General features: G+C 34.5%; 5 protein-coding genes across 6 annotated transcripts; 1 reads left to right on the forward strand and 4 right to left on the reverse strand.

The window, feature by feature from the left end:
* Positions 1-38: 38 nt before the first annotated feature.
* LOC148180340 (uncharacterized) lies at positions 39-1,016 on the reverse strand. Its single transcript, XM_088036718.1, has 4 exons — positions 882-1,016; positions 679-833; positions 441-628; positions 39-394 (listed from the first exon to the last, which is right to left on the reverse strand). The coding sequence occupies exons 1-4, from the start codon at positions 1,014-1,016 to the stop codon at positions 39-41; spliced, it is 834 nt and encodes a 277-aa protein (XP_087892844.1).
* Positions 1,017-3,924: 2,908 nt separating this feature from the next.
* Positions 3,925-7,436, reverse strand: PIG-O (phosphatidylinositol glycan anchor biosynthesis class O). Its single transcript, XM_088044831.1, has 5 exons — positions 6,749-7,436; positions 6,417-6,697; positions 4,629-6,370; positions 4,190-4,581; positions 3,925-4,144 (listed from the first exon to the last, which is right to left on the reverse strand). Exons 1-5 carry the CDS (start codon positions 7,295-7,297, stop codon positions 3,947-3,949), a joined length of 3,162 nt encoding a protein of 1,053 aa, XP_087900957.1. The 5' UTR covers positions 7,298-7,436; the 3' UTR covers positions 3,925-3,946.
* Positions 7,437-9,059: 1,623 nt separating this feature from the next.
* On the reverse strand, positions 9,060-10,263 carry Naa40 (N-alpha-acetyltransferase 40). Its single transcript, XM_088037030.1, has 5 exons — positions 10,107-10,263; positions 9,809-10,056; positions 9,600-9,761; positions 9,399-9,554; positions 9,060-9,351 (listed from the first exon to the last, which is right to left on the reverse strand). Exons 1-5 carry the CDS (start codon positions 10,110-10,112, stop codon positions 9,177-9,179), a joined length of 747 nt encoding a protein of 248 aa, XP_087893156.1. The 5' UTR covers positions 10,113-10,263; the 3' UTR covers positions 9,060-9,176.
* Positions 10,264-10,287: 24 nt separating this feature from the next.
* On the forward strand, positions 10,288-12,200 carry TTLL12 (Tubulin tyrosine ligase-like 12). Its single transcript, XM_088036998.1, has one exon. It carries the CDS (start codon positions 10,359-10,361, stop codon positions 12,141-12,143), a length of 1,785 nt encoding a protein of 594 aa, XP_087893124.1. The 5' UTR covers positions 10,288-10,358; the 3' UTR covers positions 12,144-12,200.
* On the reverse strand, positions 12,128-16,451 carry LOC148180344 (trafficking protein particle complex subunit 13). Of its 2 annotated transcripts, XM_088037019.1 has the most exons (7): positions 16,385-16,451; positions 16,279-16,341; positions 15,846-16,224; positions 13,074-13,288; positions 12,800-13,026; positions 12,502-12,602; positions 12,128-12,454 (listed from the first exon to the last, which is right to left on the reverse strand). In XM_088037019.1, exons 2-7 carry the CDS (start codon positions 16,310-16,312, stop codon positions 12,190-12,192), a joined length of 1,221 nt encoding a protein of 406 aa, XP_087893145.1. In that variant the 5' UTR covers positions 16,313-16,341; positions 16,385-16,451; the 3' UTR covers positions 12,128-12,189. The 2 variants fall into 2 exon arrangements, with proteins under 2 accessions (XP_087893145.1, XP_087893137.1); XM_088037011.1 differs by having other exon boundaries at positions 16,279-16,451.
* Positions 16,452-16,978: the final 527 nt, after the last annotated feature.

A 16,978-nucleotide genomic window follows, 5' to 3' on the forward strand; every position in this document is an offset into this window, starting at 1 on the left:
CTTACTAAAATGACACGACATTTGAAAAATTAAGAAAACTAATCAATTTTAAAAAACGCATCGATGGATTTTTCGCATTCTTCGGACAAGACGAAAGGGTCTCTTTGTACCCTCTGCAACACTGAAGGTTCCAACAAAAAAACTTCACTATTTTTGTACTCTTCAGCCAACACTTCGGTGGAAATGTTATCGGCTTCAATTTCCCGCAACCATTTCGTTTTCTTATTTAAATCTTTTACAACATCGTAACATTGGTTTAATTGGTTTTCGCAAACTGTATTGCCGTCTATTAACTGCCACGCTAAAATTTGCTTCTTTCGGTACATTAGCTTCAACATATTTTCGTTCGACACGACGTAACTGGCGCAAATGTCCAAAAGGCGCTTTGGGGAACCTAATTGAGAAGAGTTTTATTTGATTCTTTGAAAGACCGTCGTTACCTATAATCTTTGAAACCTTCTTAGGTCTTCTCACAATCTTGACCGGTTTCAGAAATCCGTCACTAATCTTTACGCTCGCAACAGGAATTTCCTCCTTCTGTTTCAAAACTTCCGGTTCTTCTTTGCGCGGTTTCGCGGTTCTCGTTAGTTTTATTTTGTTTAAATATTCCAACAAGTGCGGTCTAATACTGAAATAGTGAGGTAAGAAGGTTTATTATTGTTAGATGTTGAAAATTACTTGATTTCCGGGAAGAAATCGTGCGTTTTTCTCATTTTTTCCACAATGGGAGACGTAGAATCAAAATCCTGCGGCATGTCAACCAAAGTCAAAATATACACTAATATCGGTGATGGCAGCTCGTCGTTCATCAAATCACAAATTGCCCTCAAAGTCTGAAGTTGAAACAGTTTTAGCGAAGTGTTTACAACTATTTGAAATACCTTTTCGTAGTTTTTCTTCTCTATCTTTCCGTTATTAAAATTATGAATTAATTGGAATGTATTTTCGATGGTTTTTGGTTGGTTTTGAAAAATTTTATGTAAAACCATCATTAGTAAGGATTTTGTGTCTTCCATTTCTTAAAAAGCACTTTTGGTTGGTTGACTTATTAACTGCGTAATAAAAGTTTTGCGGTTCTGTGCACAACGTCTGTGATTGTTTAAACAATTGAAATTGGTATTTATTATTACAGGCCACTATCGATAATTCTGTTTGAATACTCGTTGGCTTGAATAAATCGAAATACAGTCGACTCTCGACAATTGGAAACCGCTCTTACCTATCACATCAACACCCATTTACAGAATATCGTGGTAGGTAATTTCAGTAATATTTCGACCATTTCAAATCGAAAATTTTATTTTAATTTATTATCCTTATTAAAAATAGTAGACGTGATCTTACTTGCTGTTTACTGAAAACTGAATTTCATTGTAAAGTTTCAATAGATTTTGTTTGTTTTTGTTGAATACTTATTGTTTTCCTAAAGATTGGAAAGATTATGAAGCAAAATTTGAATACAATAAATTCTCAATAGACCTCGATCAAGAACCGAATTTTCGTCAGTTCGAGTTAATTTCAATAAAAATTGCTTACGATTCCCAATTTCTGTTAACCCATAAAGTTAACAAAATTTGAAATTAATATATTTGTACTAAAACTTAAATTTTGATCTTTTCAAATTTGCGGAAATTATAAATTTTCCAGAATAAAAATTTGTTTTAGGTTTTAGGTATGTAAGGAATACTTTACGACAACCTGCAGAAAACATAAAGAATCTAAGAAAAATCTAAAGAAAAATCGAAAGACTCGGAAAAAATTCCAAAAAAAATTTATTGGGAATTGAGGCAATCTAAAAAAAATCTAAATAGAATCGGGAAATCTTTGAAGAATTTAAGAAAACTTAGGAAATTCAAGAAAAATCTAGATAATCCAAGAAAAATGTAGAAAATGAAAGGAGAACTGCGCGACGTGAGAATTATAAGGTTCTAAGTGATTTTGGTGAAAATTCAAATTGTTTGTTTTACGATTTTTTTTAAACACTTTCTATCAAGTATAAAAATAAACTAATTTAATATTTTAACAAGCCAAAATGATATTAATAGATCCTATAATTTTTTTAAATAAATACTTAATAAATTAAGGACATATCACTGATAACGTAAACACAGATCAATTTAATGCAAATGTTAGTTAGAACCTTATAGTTCTCAGGGCGCGACTGGTAGATTATAGTTTTTTCTTAAAAATCTACCAATAATATGTATAGCAAAGACAAATTAAAAGACAATCAAAGGACACAATATAGGTCCTAGAAAAGTCAGACTATCACGACTTTCGGCAAATCGTTTTTTTTTTAAATTTCGCGGTTTTTCGAGTTTGATGTTTTTGGCGGAACTGGGTCATCGCAGGAAGAATTTAAATTTTACGTCGTTACGTTTTATTTTCCACTGAATACAAAGCCCATTTTGCTCTATCAAGTCAGAACTCACAGATATTTGTAAAATTAGTTTGTGTTTTTTTTTGTACACCGCGTTCAGTTTTGTTTAACAACTTGAAAAATAATAAAACTTTATTAAAAATGTATTTAAATAACCTTCCCAACAAACCATAGCTAGAAGTTGCCGGAAGAAATTTAAGAAAAACTGATAAAAATTTCGAAAAACGAACGGTTTTTAAAAACTTCTTTTTTGGGTAACTTCCGTGTTGGTGCTTTGATTTTTTAATGTAATACATCATTCCAAAAGTTGAGATCTCTGCTGTCTAACGCGGTGTTAAACATCTATTATAATTTAGGAGTTAAATAATAAAGAAAAAAACATGTTTTATTCAATTGTAGTTTTTAGATAAAATAAATCTCGCGTTTCTAAATGATTTTACTGGTCAGAATGGAAAATCATAAATAAAAATTATGCAACAACTGTTAAAAAGTTGTTAGGCGAGTTTTTAATAATTTAGATAAAGTTTTCAGTCTAGATAATTTCTTCGTTCCAGATAAAATTTTCATAAAACTGACGATTTTTTCATCGGTTAAATTTTCATTATTTTCTTTTCATCATTTTGAGCTAACTTACCGAGAGATTAGCGATAATTTGTGTTTAGTAATCCATTGTGTTTCCCAGAAAATTTAGAACAATTTCCTTCAAAAATTTCCACCCTTTAAATTTGTTGGTCCATAAGCAAATTAACAATGTTTTCTAAAATGTATTACTTAGAGCTGCGTAAACTTTAATTAATATTAAAACTGAATATGTATAAGCCTAGAAATTACGATTTTGTGAGCATTGGCATTGATTGTTTAATGAAATAGACAAAAAATTACAAAAATTTCAATTTTTTGATGTTTTTTTGTCCCGCAACTTCTAAACGATAGAGATAACAATGCACTTGTCAGCGCATCAAAAGACAAGATCTCAGTCTTTTCAATGAAGCATTACAATGAAAAATCGATGTTATAATTCTTGAGTTATATAGAAAATTAATTGCACATGAAAATCGCCAAAAAAAGAATTTCAAAAATATCATAAGTAGGAAGTAGTAACCCTAGCGATAAATTTTATAGGCTTATAAAATTGACTTTCCACAACACTATCAGGAAATTTAAAGAAAAACTGCAAAAAACACTTTTCAATAATGTGTCAGAATCCGAACCTGATGGGGTAGAACAGACTTCTTATTCGGAATCAGAAAACCATTCTACTTCTCCAGTACAAATGTTTTCCAAATTAATGACCCAAGTTCTTCTAAAATATACCACAATAATTCACCAATTTCAAGTTGAAAATTATGCTGGCAATAAACTTTAACACAATTGAAAACCCAAGGACGAATGATTAATTGTGACAATGACCAAAATATTACGTTCCAATCCACCGGATAATCGGTACACTCCCAGTGGAAACTGCCTCTCTCATGATGTGCTTTCTAAATTAAGATAAAATGACCGACCTTTAAGAATCACCAGGTAAAAATTTAGGAAAAGAATCAGACTTCTAATTTATTTTGTTTAGGTAAACTTCTTATTCAAAGACGTTATAAGTCCATCAACTTTCGAATTAATTCTTATCAAGACTAAGAAACTTAAATTAACCATTGCTAGCGTCACAAACAAACCAACTGACTCAAATATAAATTTTGGAGCGAAAATCTTCCAAATCATCATATGACGACAGTGGATAGTCGCCGTTAACATCGTAGCGAACACCTACAAACCAAACTTAACAAAATTTACTTTTTCGATTATACGTACCCGAATTCCGTGACAAATCATGTATTTACACGACGTGGTAAAAGCCACAGTCATCATTAAATTACCACGTTCATACAACAGTACTTCTCCTCGCAAGTTTTCTTTTTCCAAGACATTCTTGTGAACCATGGATGGCATCATAAGAGAAAGAGTAAATGGCACAATTAGGTGTAATGGCAGTAGCAGTCCCATCAAGATTTGCGAGCAAAACGTATTGATTATTATTAAACTTCCTAGGATGAAATTGTGCCTGAAAACTCCTGACGTACCTACGAAGGCTGCGTCCCATATTATGTTAGGGAACGAGGGCTGGTGGCCCGTGCCATAAAAGAAGTACTGAGCCAAGATCACCCAGATGAACACGGAAATATTCGGGATTTCGAACAGTTGTTCTAGAATACAATCATTATAATGACACTCTTTTAGTGGTACCACTCACCAATTGAACTTGCCCTTTGCAGTCTTATTATTGCAGTAACGACTAGAATTAATGCTGATGTTATAAACATCACGATGGTAGACGACGCGGCAGCATCTCCATGCAGTAGTGCGAATAAGTGTGACAAGAAGATTCCCAGTGCTATGAAAACGGCACTGTACGCAGTACCCAGACCACAGACTACGGGAATATCATCTCCACTTTGTTCATTAAACAGTTTTTTAACTCTATGGAACAGTTCTGGGATAACATTGCTCTGATTTTCAATCTCGGTACTTCCCGGTACGATATAAACATACAACGGTTTGACGATGGTTATGAAAATTCCCAAAAACGACAAACCGTAGACCACCCACGCCATAACATTCGCTTGCCACGGCGCAAAAGACTTGTGTTTTCCATCAACGGGAAGTCGGTTCAGTACCCAATACCCACTGGTACACACGACCAAAACGGTAGGGACGTACTTAAGAACAAACACAGAAAGTGAGAACCCGTTGAGATTTCCACAGTTCTTCAGCCACGTCTTCGTGACGGTGACAAAGAGACCTAAGGTGATAACAGTGATGATCCATTGGAGTTTGGTCGTTGCGGCTTTCGCAGTGAAGGCGTTGTAAGAGTTGTAGCACCAGGGTTGCTCGAGGCGGTCTCGGCAGCGCCAGAAGTACATGGAGACTCTTACGAGAGCCAACACTGCGAGAGCTGTGAACAGCAACTTCCACTTGATTTTGTACTTTTTCTTCGAGTCGCCCTGACAGGCGCTTAGGGTCCCCACGACAATCAGTGTAGCCAAGAGAAATAACAACACTGAAGACTCCTCCACGACAAAACTGTTGGAGAACAAACCGCCCAAGTGGAGGATTAAGAGTAACCGACAGATTAGTTTAACGATTCGGTCTTTTTTACTACACTCGTACCAGTTTAAAGAGATCAGTTCCCAGTTCTGAATTACTAGCATGACTAACATCACTTGCGAGATTAATCCCGTCAAAAAGAATACTGTTGAAATCAAATTATTGACGAAGTTAAAATAGTACAATAATACTGCGACTCCCGCGGAAATAAAAAGAGCTGCGTACGAACATGTGAGGAAAGAACTCATGAAGATTTCAGGCAAGCGGTCACTGGGAATGCCATCAGTGATCATGTAGACAAAAAATAGAGACAGGAACAAGAACAGGAGGCCTCTCGTCATTGAAAAGGCGTCAAACTGAATCCAAACTTTCTCACAACGCTCTCTTATGTGGACCAAAAAGGTGAGACACTCATTGGCAAAACCTTGAAAACTCTCCTCGTTGATTTTCCCGAGCTGTTTGCTTAGTTCCGTAAATCTATCTTTGAAGCCTTGTAGATCAGAATGGCTGAACGTTTCAGAAGAAGTCTCCGCGTAGTCTTCAATGTAAGTAATCATCTGCTGGACGTTTCCCCACAGATAAAAGAGTGAAAACTGCCATTCTTGGATGTACGAGCTGTTGATGATAGGAAGAGCGTCCAAGACAATCGTCCCCAGGTTTGAAAAAGGGATGGAAACCCCAAAGATAGCCGCCATTGTGGGGACAAGACTGATTTGTCTCACCTCTTCAGTGCGGTTTTGAAGAGAAAATAACGACTTTTTTGAATACATGAACAAGGCGGAAGTTACTTCGTCGTCAGCGTCGCCCCCATGATTACCAGTCTCTGTCATTCCATGGTCGCCAATTACAAACAACATTGTGTTAGAGTCAAGAGTTTCAACGATATTCCTATAAGATAACGATTATTTTGAATTTGAGCACGTTGATGCCTTACTCTATGACTGTGTTCATTTCTGTTAGTTTCCTGGTCATTTCAGGGTGACTTGGGCCGTACCGGTGTCCACAATGGTCAACTCCCAGATAGTGGGCTATTAGTAAATCCCAGTCCTTCTGATGCAGTTCGTCACGTAAGTGCAAGTTAACACCATCGTCCACTGTGTCCAAGTCCCAAACATCAAAAGATGGATATGGAAACTTTCGTAAAAATCTGTTTGGGTAGAGACCATCCCATGTATCATCTCCTATTAGTACAGTACTAAGATTATGTGTGATGAGCTTAAAGATCACAGTTTAGTATGACACTCCTCAGATGGGTTTGATACAAACTTGGTCGATTATGTTATCTTCATTGATTTCATTAGTGGCAAAATTTGAGCCAGCATCAATGAACGTTGGAAGACTTCCCGTTGTTAAGGCTTTCAACCTTTGCATGGTTGTGGTAGGTGGATCAGCCATAAATTTGTACAACCGCGAGTAGTCAGGATACTGCTTTAACAATTTATCAATAACAGGCAATTTATTTTGGAAATAGTCAGGATTTGTCAAAGTATCATCAAAAACGGCGAAATCGTAGCGTAGTGCGTCGATTATCACTAATATAATACGAGCTTTTTGAGGTAAGCAAATACTAGAGGCACTGTCAATATTTTGTAAAATATTCGATAATTTCGCATTATCGCTACATGTAGTTTCGTGACTAGAAGAAATGGTGGTTTCTTTGGTTAAACAGGGAATTTCCGACAACGGGAGACACGTATTATTCGTATTTTGAGCGTTTTTTGATAGCAAAAATCCTCTTGAAAACAACAGGATAGACGATACTATCAAATATGTGAACCATAGCATAAATAAAAAATAGCACCAGTGTTTGCCCATTTTGCACTAATAACAACAGTTTATGTGATAAACAGGTTTAAATACAACATTTCTTGAATGCTACCCCCATAACCTCACTTTTCGCACTTTCAGCGATTGACAGATGTTTATCTTTCGAGTTGGGGAAGTAAACATGAATGCAAAAAGTCCCTAGGTTTTGGCGGAATGTTTAAAAAAAATGTTTCAAGACACCAAATTTGGATTTTTTTTTAACTTCATTTTGTACCATGCTATTTCGATTAGTGAGAGTTAATTTTAATTAATTTATTGGTCATAAAAGTCACCTGGAAAATAAGACGCACTCGAATTTTCAAAATGCAATATGCAATGTTTTAGCCATGATTGTGAATAAATTAGTATACAAACCGAGATGTAGCCGAAGCTTGCAATTTTAATATTTTGAACTACCACCCTAGTCAGAAAATGGATCAAAATCGTAAATAAAATAAAATATATACCGAGACATAGCCGAGGTCTACGTTTTAAATGTTTTCAAAATTATTCATAATTCTTTAAGATAAAACTTTTCTTTTATGAGCGCATCTCGGGAACTACTTGTCCTTTCGATCTGTAATTAGCCAAATTATAAACTGCTGCTCTTTCCATTGAGACATAACTCAAAGACATTTTCACCTTGAAAAAGTTCCTTGAAAATAACCCTATGAAGACCTATTTCGGTCGATAATATCTTGTTTATTTGTATGGCAAACTTGTCTTATTACGGCTTATTTTGCGCAGAATTTCACACTGAATCCAAATTCGTGCTGAAAATCCACGTACGACAACAAATAACTAAGCTATGGCCAATTAAAATTTCGGATAATTAATTTTTATTTTCGAAATATCAGTGTTCAATGTCTCCCAAACTATGAAAAACAGAAGGTCGCTTCTTTCCACATGCTTTTGTTGCATAGAATTCGCTCAGATATATAAAATAAAATTCGATGGTCGATTTTTGAATAAAATCAAAATTTAAAAATATATATACAGTGTGGTATTTTTAACAGTGGCTATAGGAATTCCTATGTTCAATTTTCAACCCCATGTTACCTTTGTTAAAATGGAGATTCGGACTTGAAATTTTTATACAACATAATTCAAATTATCTTCTTTTAATTAAAGATACACCTTCTTAATAAAAAATGCTATACAAAAATAGAAAGTATTTAAATAAGCATGGAAAATTTTATAAAAATGTTCTCCATTTTGAAATTATGTATAATTTAATCTAATAGATCCTAGAAATGTAGAAAATAAACCATTTTAAATTTTAGCCATGATTGTAAATAACATAGTATTCAAATTTATTTTTTTTAATTTTTCAAAATTCTTTGACTTGATAATAAAAATGCGCCATTTTTAGTATTGGTGGAGCCGAGGTTTACTTTTAAGTAAAATTCTTAAAAATACTCTAGATAATTGGAAATTTGAATATTTGTTTGATTGCACCCTGTATATTATTACATTTTTGAATTGGTTGTAAAATATAAGTTTATATAAGAAAACGATTTTTCAACAGTTAATTTCAAATTTTGATTCTTGAGGCAAATACTAAATACGAAATTTTCAGCGATAAATGATTCTATAAAACACACCTCAATTTTCGCGATGTAAAAACGGAGAACAAAAGTGTGTCTTATATTCGAAGTTTTACGGCAATTTAGAGCCATGAAACGTAGGTAAATTATACCTGATCTTGATTTTAAAATAAACTTGAACTAGAAATGGAGTAACAATAAAAACGGGCGAGAAACAATTTAAGCTGTGCTCAATCATGTATTTCAAATCTGCATTGATCGCATTAAAACAAACAATCAAAGCAGACAACCACTTTAAACTTACATCTAATACAATGAGAATCTTGGACTTGAGAGAAAAATCAGTGATGATGATGGCCTGGACAACAATGACCCCCATTATGACGATGATTTGCTTCCTTATTGCTGATACTTTGTAAAATCTGATTTGCCAATCTAATATTGACTTTACTTAGTATTTCATAAGGAAATGATTCCTCGGGATTATCTAATGGCGAAGATTCATCTAACACATAACTGAAATGGAAATATTTAAGAGAAGTTTTTATAAATGAAATAATTACTTGAGAGCTCTAAAAAAATTAGAGAAATGGTTGTTTTTGAGAACTGTTAAAACAACCTTCCTCATGTTGTTTTTAAAGGCCATCAGTTCAAGTATCTGCATCATAAACTTCCCAAGACCTTTTCTGTGGACTGTGGGTTCCAATTGCAACTCATAACTAAAAAAATATGAAGCTAAATGGGAAAAAATTGAGTATACCTACCAATAAAGAACTTCAATTCCCTCATCTAAATCAAAACGAAAATGTGAAAATCCTAACAAGGTTTTATCTGTTGCACTTTCTGCTATCAAGTACCAGGCTGCCTCGTCCATAAGTTCTTCCTGTTTCTTAGCATCATTCCAGCCCCATGAACATTGCTCATATCTACAAAAAAACAACTTAATCTGTGTTTCCCCCATATTTTACTATACTTCAGTTGCATGTTTTTCTTAGTTAAATTAAATATCCAAGATTTAGTTGCCTCATCCAAGTCTGCAACTCTTTTTGTATACAATTTCACCTCAAGCCCATTCTTATTGAAATCTCGAAACACTGGAAACGGTTCCAAAGGATCTTCCAGTTTATTCGCTTTATCCACAACAGACATTGCTTGTAAAATCCGAATCTGTTCCTCTTTACGTTTTAAACGCTTTTCTTTACCTTTCGCACTGCTTTTTCGCTAAAAAACCTGAATTATTTAAACAGAACGAAAAATGAGGGTCAACTTACGCCCATGATTGAATAGGAATGTGATCTAATTAAAAAAATAAACACAATCAAAATGATTTTTTTGTTCTACAGATTATAACCTCAAAAATACAACTTTGACAGCTTTGCGCTTCTGGCGCGGTAATTGAATCACGCCTCCGCCAATCAGAAGACGGGATCTCACGTTGATAACACAACCAGGGTTGCCAATAATCACCAAATCCGCACGTGTAGTCCTGTCAACTTGGTTATGTTAACGTCAAAGTGACCGAAATGGGGCACACGTCCGACTTGGATCTTTTTCTGACGAGACACAAAGACCAGCTGCTATCTTCAGGCGTCCCGGAAATTTACTGGAAGACGCTCAGCGAGAAAATTCGCAGGCAAATCTTCGACGCTGGTGAAACTTTTCAATTGTTGAAAGTACATTATGAAGAAGAACGTGAACAACACGAACCGGTTTGGGCCCTTCAAGCTATCACTGATGTAAACAGGTCTGAGGCTAAACATGTTTACTTGGTCGACCATTTCTGGACGTTTCGTGTTGAGCATGCTAAACGGCAGTTGCTGGAAGTGGAGTCTTTGCGGACGAGGCTGAGTAACATTCTCGGACTGGATGATGGCGTGTCTGTGCAAGAACTGCTTACCAATGTTTGGAAAGTGTGTCGGACTTACTGCATTGGAAACGCGCGTGAAATTGAAGACCGCCTGCCTGTGTGGTATGTAATGGATGAGATTGGATCTGCCCTGATGCACAGTGATGAGCCTAACTACAGAATTGTTCCGTTTTTCGATGTTGGTTCCCAAACGACGTTTTCTTTATTGTTTCCTATTAAAGATGTCGCTGAAGAAGAGTTTGTTTTTGTTGATTTTGCTGAAGGAGTGAAGGGCGAAGATGAGAGATCCGCCGCGTTATTACCTTGGGTACCTAAAGATTTCCAGCGGAGCTTCAAACCTGAAATGCCTGGACCTGACTACTATCTTGGGGGTCATATCAAAGAGACCCTACCAAACATCACTAAAAGTTCACCTAGAGACACCTACAGAGTCTTCACTGAATACGACCTGATAAAACAATACTTGACAGACGATAAATTCCAAGTGGTTGACAACGAGACTGAAGCTGATATCTTTTGGTTTACCAGACACTTTAAAGACTTTGCTGAGTTGAGCGAGACACCGGAAAAATTCGTCAATCAGTTTCCATTTGAGTACGTTATAACAGTAAAAGACTTGCTCGCATTGACGTGTCGGAAATGTTTGAATCCTGAGGAGACTTCATTGGAGCCTCTAAAATGGTACCCGGTAACTTACAATTTAAAGACAGAAATTGGGAATTTCGTGAGTTATTTCCAACATCGCCAATATGAAAATCTCGACAACTACTGGATTATAAAACCATACAATTTGGCGCGGAGTCTCGATATTCACATCACCGATAATTTGAGTTATATCATGAGACTCCCGGCGACGGGGCCTAAAATAGCTCAGAAATACATAAGTAATCCCGTTCTGTTTTTCAGACCTGAATGCAACGGGAAGGTAAAATTCGACATCCGCTACGTTGTTCTCCTGAAGACTGCGAGACCATTGCAGGCTTACGTGTACAAGGAATTTTTCCTGCGTTTTGCTAACAAGCCGTTTGAGTTAAACGATTTCGACGATTACGAGAAACACTTCACTGTAATGAATTACAATGAGAAAGTCACATTGAAGCACATGCTCTGTTCGGAGTTTCAAACAAAATGGAGAGAACAATACCCAAATCACGTGTGGATAGACGTGGAGAAACGCATCAAAGACATGCTTAGAGCATCTCTGGAGTGTGCAACCAAGGATGGGCCTCCTATTGGAATCGCGGATAGCCCCCAATCAAGAGCAGTTTACGCCGCTGATTTAATGCTAGAATGGGATAATGAAGAAATGCAACCAAAACTTCTCGAAATTAATTGGACACCTGACTGTAAACGGGCCTGTGAATACTATCCCAGTTTCTACAACGATATATTCAGCCTGTTGTTTTTAAATGAACAATCGGAAAATATTGTTGAAATATAAAAACAATTTATTCTGTGTAAATATCGAACACTCAACAATTACAATTTTAAATACTTTTCCCTTGTTCATTATTTTCATTTACTATCACAAAAATTTGACCCAAGTCGTCATAATTGTAAGTCCTTTTGAGGAAAGTATCCACTAGTCTAATTCCAGAAAGAGTGTGCAAACCTGGGATGAGAGGAATCGCTTTAAATTCCAAAGTTTCGGTGGAGTGCGGACTCAAAACTTTGAGTTTTTGCCCGGAAATACCGCACCAGACGAGAGCGTTGGAATTTTCCAAATATAACATCAATTCAACACTTCTTTCACTAAAATTTAATGTTAGAGTGAAGATCGCGAGTATCGAGAGACTTACCAATTGTTGACCAACTTGCATTTAAAACTAAACAATTTTTCCACAGTTACAAAGTTTGGTAGTTCTGTAATTGATAATCTTATGTCTCCATAATCGGGGCCCTGAAACCACACAATATGATGTAAAGGTTTTGGAGATGGTTTATACAATTAAGAGTGCAACTTACAAAACGGAATTTTGAAAAATTATTCAAGTAAGGTCTTAATCAACTGCTTAATTTTGGTTAGTGTGCTTGAAGAACTCTGAATCTGCATCTATTTAATATTGTTTTTAAATGTCTAGTTTCGTAACATCTCACCATTCTCTGTAGTTGGCTTGTTTGTAATCTCCCTCTTTCTCCCAAGTTTGATCTCCAAACAATGTCTAATTTTCCTATATTAGTAGCACCACTCAAACTCTTTAAATCTGAAGACAACTTGTCGTTCGGCGACAGACAATACAAAAACTGAGAAATCGCTTGAGGGTTCAAAAGAGTAGTTTTTCCAAAGATATTTTCACCAGTTTCCGTCACATTTAGAGAGGTAACTAAAAGTCTTGTATAAATAAGTGAAGTTTTGTGTTTTTTTTTCTACCTTTAAATAAGTGGGATGCATCAAGAGCGATTTTTTCCAAGCAAATTGGCTCAGTGGTGATGTTTTGAACTTGAGCCTCCAAATATACGTCGTCATTTTCAGCATTATAGAACTTGGTTTTTACATCAAGGGGTTTAAGGACTTGTATTTTGAAGAACTTTCTGAATGATTTTAGAATTCCTGCAGCATTCTGGTAAGAAACCTCGCAAACGAGGCTGAAATACGAAATACCAATACAGAGTGTCCATTTTATCTGTTCTTGCGTAGGCAACGTACAAGATGTTTATAAATGTTTCTAGCATCAAGGGTGGTTATGAAATGTCAAAGAAATTTGCCGTTTGTTTATTATAAATGTGGGTTTGGATTTTTCAGCTGACATTTGTAGTTAGTTTGTAGTCAATCATAATAGAGCAAAGTAAGTTTAGAGAAAAAAAAAAACTGTTCTAGTTGTGGTTTGAAACCTGAAAATCAAAAAATTGGACACAAAACCGTAACTAAAACGTCGTTGACGTAAGTAACATTATAAATAATTTTCAAGATAGTTATATTGACTATGAAGACAAAGTGACAAAGTAGTGCACGACGGGAATTACAAAGCCACCCTTGATGCTAGAAACATTTATAAACATACTTATGATAGGCAACTTCCTTCAAAGTTTTTTTAAAACGCGAATATTGAAAGTTTTATTGCAAGAAGTGATTTCTGACAATTTACTCTATTTTTCCGTATTCATTGCTATCCTTCGATTATTTTTTATTTAAGACTAAATCTATGTAAACTGGGTTAACTAAAAAATGTTTTATCCATTTTCAACGAAACTTTGGTATCTTTGAGGACACGATACTTTATAAATTTCATGACAATGAATCTCGACAGAATACTTTAGTTTTCAGAGTGTTGAAATTTCTTAGGGGGCGTCCATAAATTCCGTGAGGTGTTCAAGGGGGGGGAGGGGGTCGAGTCAAATCTCATCTAATCTTATTTTGGGGGAGGGGGGTCTCGGCAAATATGATGCAATTTTTTTTTTGCTCGAAACAGCAAAACTGCGAGAAAAAAGTTTTAAATTAAGTAAAACATGATTCTTTAATAAAATATAGCCAAATCGTACACAAAATATGTATCTATTAAATATTATTCTTCAAGGAGACAATGCGGCTGCCGCAAAGTTGCACTATTAAGCAAATTTTTTTTTTTTTAGAATTACAAATCCAACGCATTTACATAAGAAACACACATTTTAAAAAATCTCGCGTGAGATTGGGGGATGGGGAGGGGGTTGAATAAAATCTCACGACATCTCACCAGACGGGGAGGGGGGGTCAATTTTTTTTTAAAAACGTCTCATGTAATTTATGGACGCCCCCTTATTTCTACCATGCATAAACTAGATAAATAAATACTAGAAAATTTTACAACACGACTATAAATATGTATATTATGTATATGTAATCAACTAATCAATAGTCAAAAAATATAGTTTTAAGATACTTTTCTCTAGTACACTTTTTATTTTATTTAAATTTAGTATCAAATTAAAGACCAATAAATTCTTTAATTTTTAGAAGACGAAATTAGAATAAATTAGAACAGAAAATGTATTGGTGAGATGTAATAGCCAAAAAATATTGTTTAAAAAAAAAATACTTCATTAATGTTTCTTGGTACATTTCAAAATGGCGACCAAATGACAAATTTTAATTTTTCTTAAATTATGACACTGTTTATACTCTGTATTAATGCTGTACAGAAATATATAATTTTATAAATGCATTTTGATCCAATAATACATTCAAAATTTTGGAGAACATGTTCACTTCATTAATAATATACGAAAACAGAAGTGAAGTATTGTCGAGACTTATGGTTTCTTCATGATGATAAGAGGTCGTAAGAAAAATAGTACACATAACTAGACAGAAGTGTCTTTCTTGCATTCGTGTAATATCTGCAGTTGGCTGGCGCCTCGTGCATCAACATTCACACTCGTGCGAAATTGGTCATTTTCCGTACTTGTTATGTAAATATCTATTTTACAATCCAAAGTTACCTCCAAGTCTGAAAACAAATTAGCGATTGTAAAATGTATCTGCTCACAAAAATCAAATTTTATTTTAATTTCAATACGTACTGTATTAATTCATCAAATCGAAGTTATAGACCAAATATGAAGAAAATGATATATTGATTGTCAGTATAAAAAAATTGGAATGACTAAACGAAACGTTTGCTTACAATCTACTTTATAGAGAAGCAAGAAAAAACCGTTTAGCTTTATTTTGACCCTAAATTTAAAAAATAAAATATGTCATACTTCCAGATAACTTGAAATTTATTACTCAGCCGACATTTTGAAGTACCTAGTGTCAAGTAATGCCAATTAATGCCAATCAAATTTTCCTTAAAAATTGTATTTAATTGGCTACTATATCTCTCCAATACAATTTCGATAATTGTCTTGCAAAAATTTCTAGAATTAATTTTTTTAGACTTTGCATCTACAAGCAAAAAAATCGAAAATTTAACTCTCTGTATATTACAAACTAAGGCATTCTTTTTAAAATTTACTGAGAATTTATAAAGCATTACGTTCTCGAAGGTATGTATTCAAACAATTATTGAAATTGGATGAAAAAAATTACTTGAAATTGGATGAAGTGGTTTGTGGAACGCATGATGTAGATAAACTGAGCGTCTGTATATTATAAAACGAATGATTAGTTTTTGTCGCTCTGTATATTTAATGAATAATTCGTTGTTTTTTTTTCACTTACATATGATTTCCGATTTCTTTGACTTCATGATGAATGATCACATTAACTGTCTCATTAATTCCCAGCTGTGGAGTTGGTGGATTAACTGATAGAGGTAGTCTCTGTGAACTCGTTTGTAAATCAACTTTAACAGTCACATTATTAACAATTTGTTGAGTTTCACTGTAGACACAAATATAGCTAGAAAATGTTTCTCCCAAGTAAATGTTTACTGGACTTTGAGGTAAAAGCAGAAATTGTCCTGTGCAAAGTGTTTCTGATCCTTTTACAGAAGTGGGATCTTGTTGGAGTGCTGCGTTTAATAAATTGCCTGGTAAGTCTTTACTATCACATGTTACAGGAAGAGAACAAGCTAATGTGGGGCGAGTCAGTCGCATTACTGAAAAACATAACATTAAGTTAATAATGCTTACGTTTTGATGGAGATGTTCACCTTTTAGTGCCAATAAATGTTCCTCTTGTTCCATGATTAGTCATGAAATATCACTGGAAAAATCTATGACAGTTACTCAAATTGTACAGAATTATCCATAAATCACCGAAAACCGAAAACTGATCATATGTTTTTGACATTTCAAAACATACATACTCGGGAGCCACCTGTCGGCAATTTAGAGAACAAGCATAAGCAGTGGTGGCGACTGGAATAGGAAATGGGTAATGTTTACCCAAAACAATAACATGCAATGAAGATATAAAAAACTTGAAAAAACACGCGTGATATTACTTTTTGAAAAAATTAAAGAAGTAGAAAAATTCAGATTTTACATTAAATCTATAAATAGTTTGGAATTGTTCCGGTTTCCTATTTTAATATTTTAATAATTTGTTTCTTTCTTGTTTTATTTTTATTAATTTTACTCGGTTAATATTTCAAATTGTTATATTAAGTTTCATCCGTAAAGTTAACATCAAAAAATCATCAAATTCACATTTATGTTGTGTACAACGGACCACTCAAACGACAAATCATTAAAACTGTGTGACTAATATGATTTTTGCCCCCGACTATTAATTTTTAGTTTCTGTATAGAAGGTCCATCAACACTTGTGTCCCGGCTAAAAATCACTATTAAATATGAAGCTATAAAAATTATTTTTTTTGTACATGTAGAGGAAGCGGAGCGCTTTAA

This window comes from Gnatocerus cornutus, chromosome 1 (genome assembly GCF_029298725.1).
Source record: "Gnatocerus cornutus isolate USDA-ARS CGAHR chromosome 1, icGnaCorn1.1, whole genome shotgun sequence".
Lineage (NCBI taxonomy): Eukaryota > Metazoa > Arthropoda > Insecta > Coleoptera > Tenebrionidae > Gnatocerus > Gnatocerus cornutus.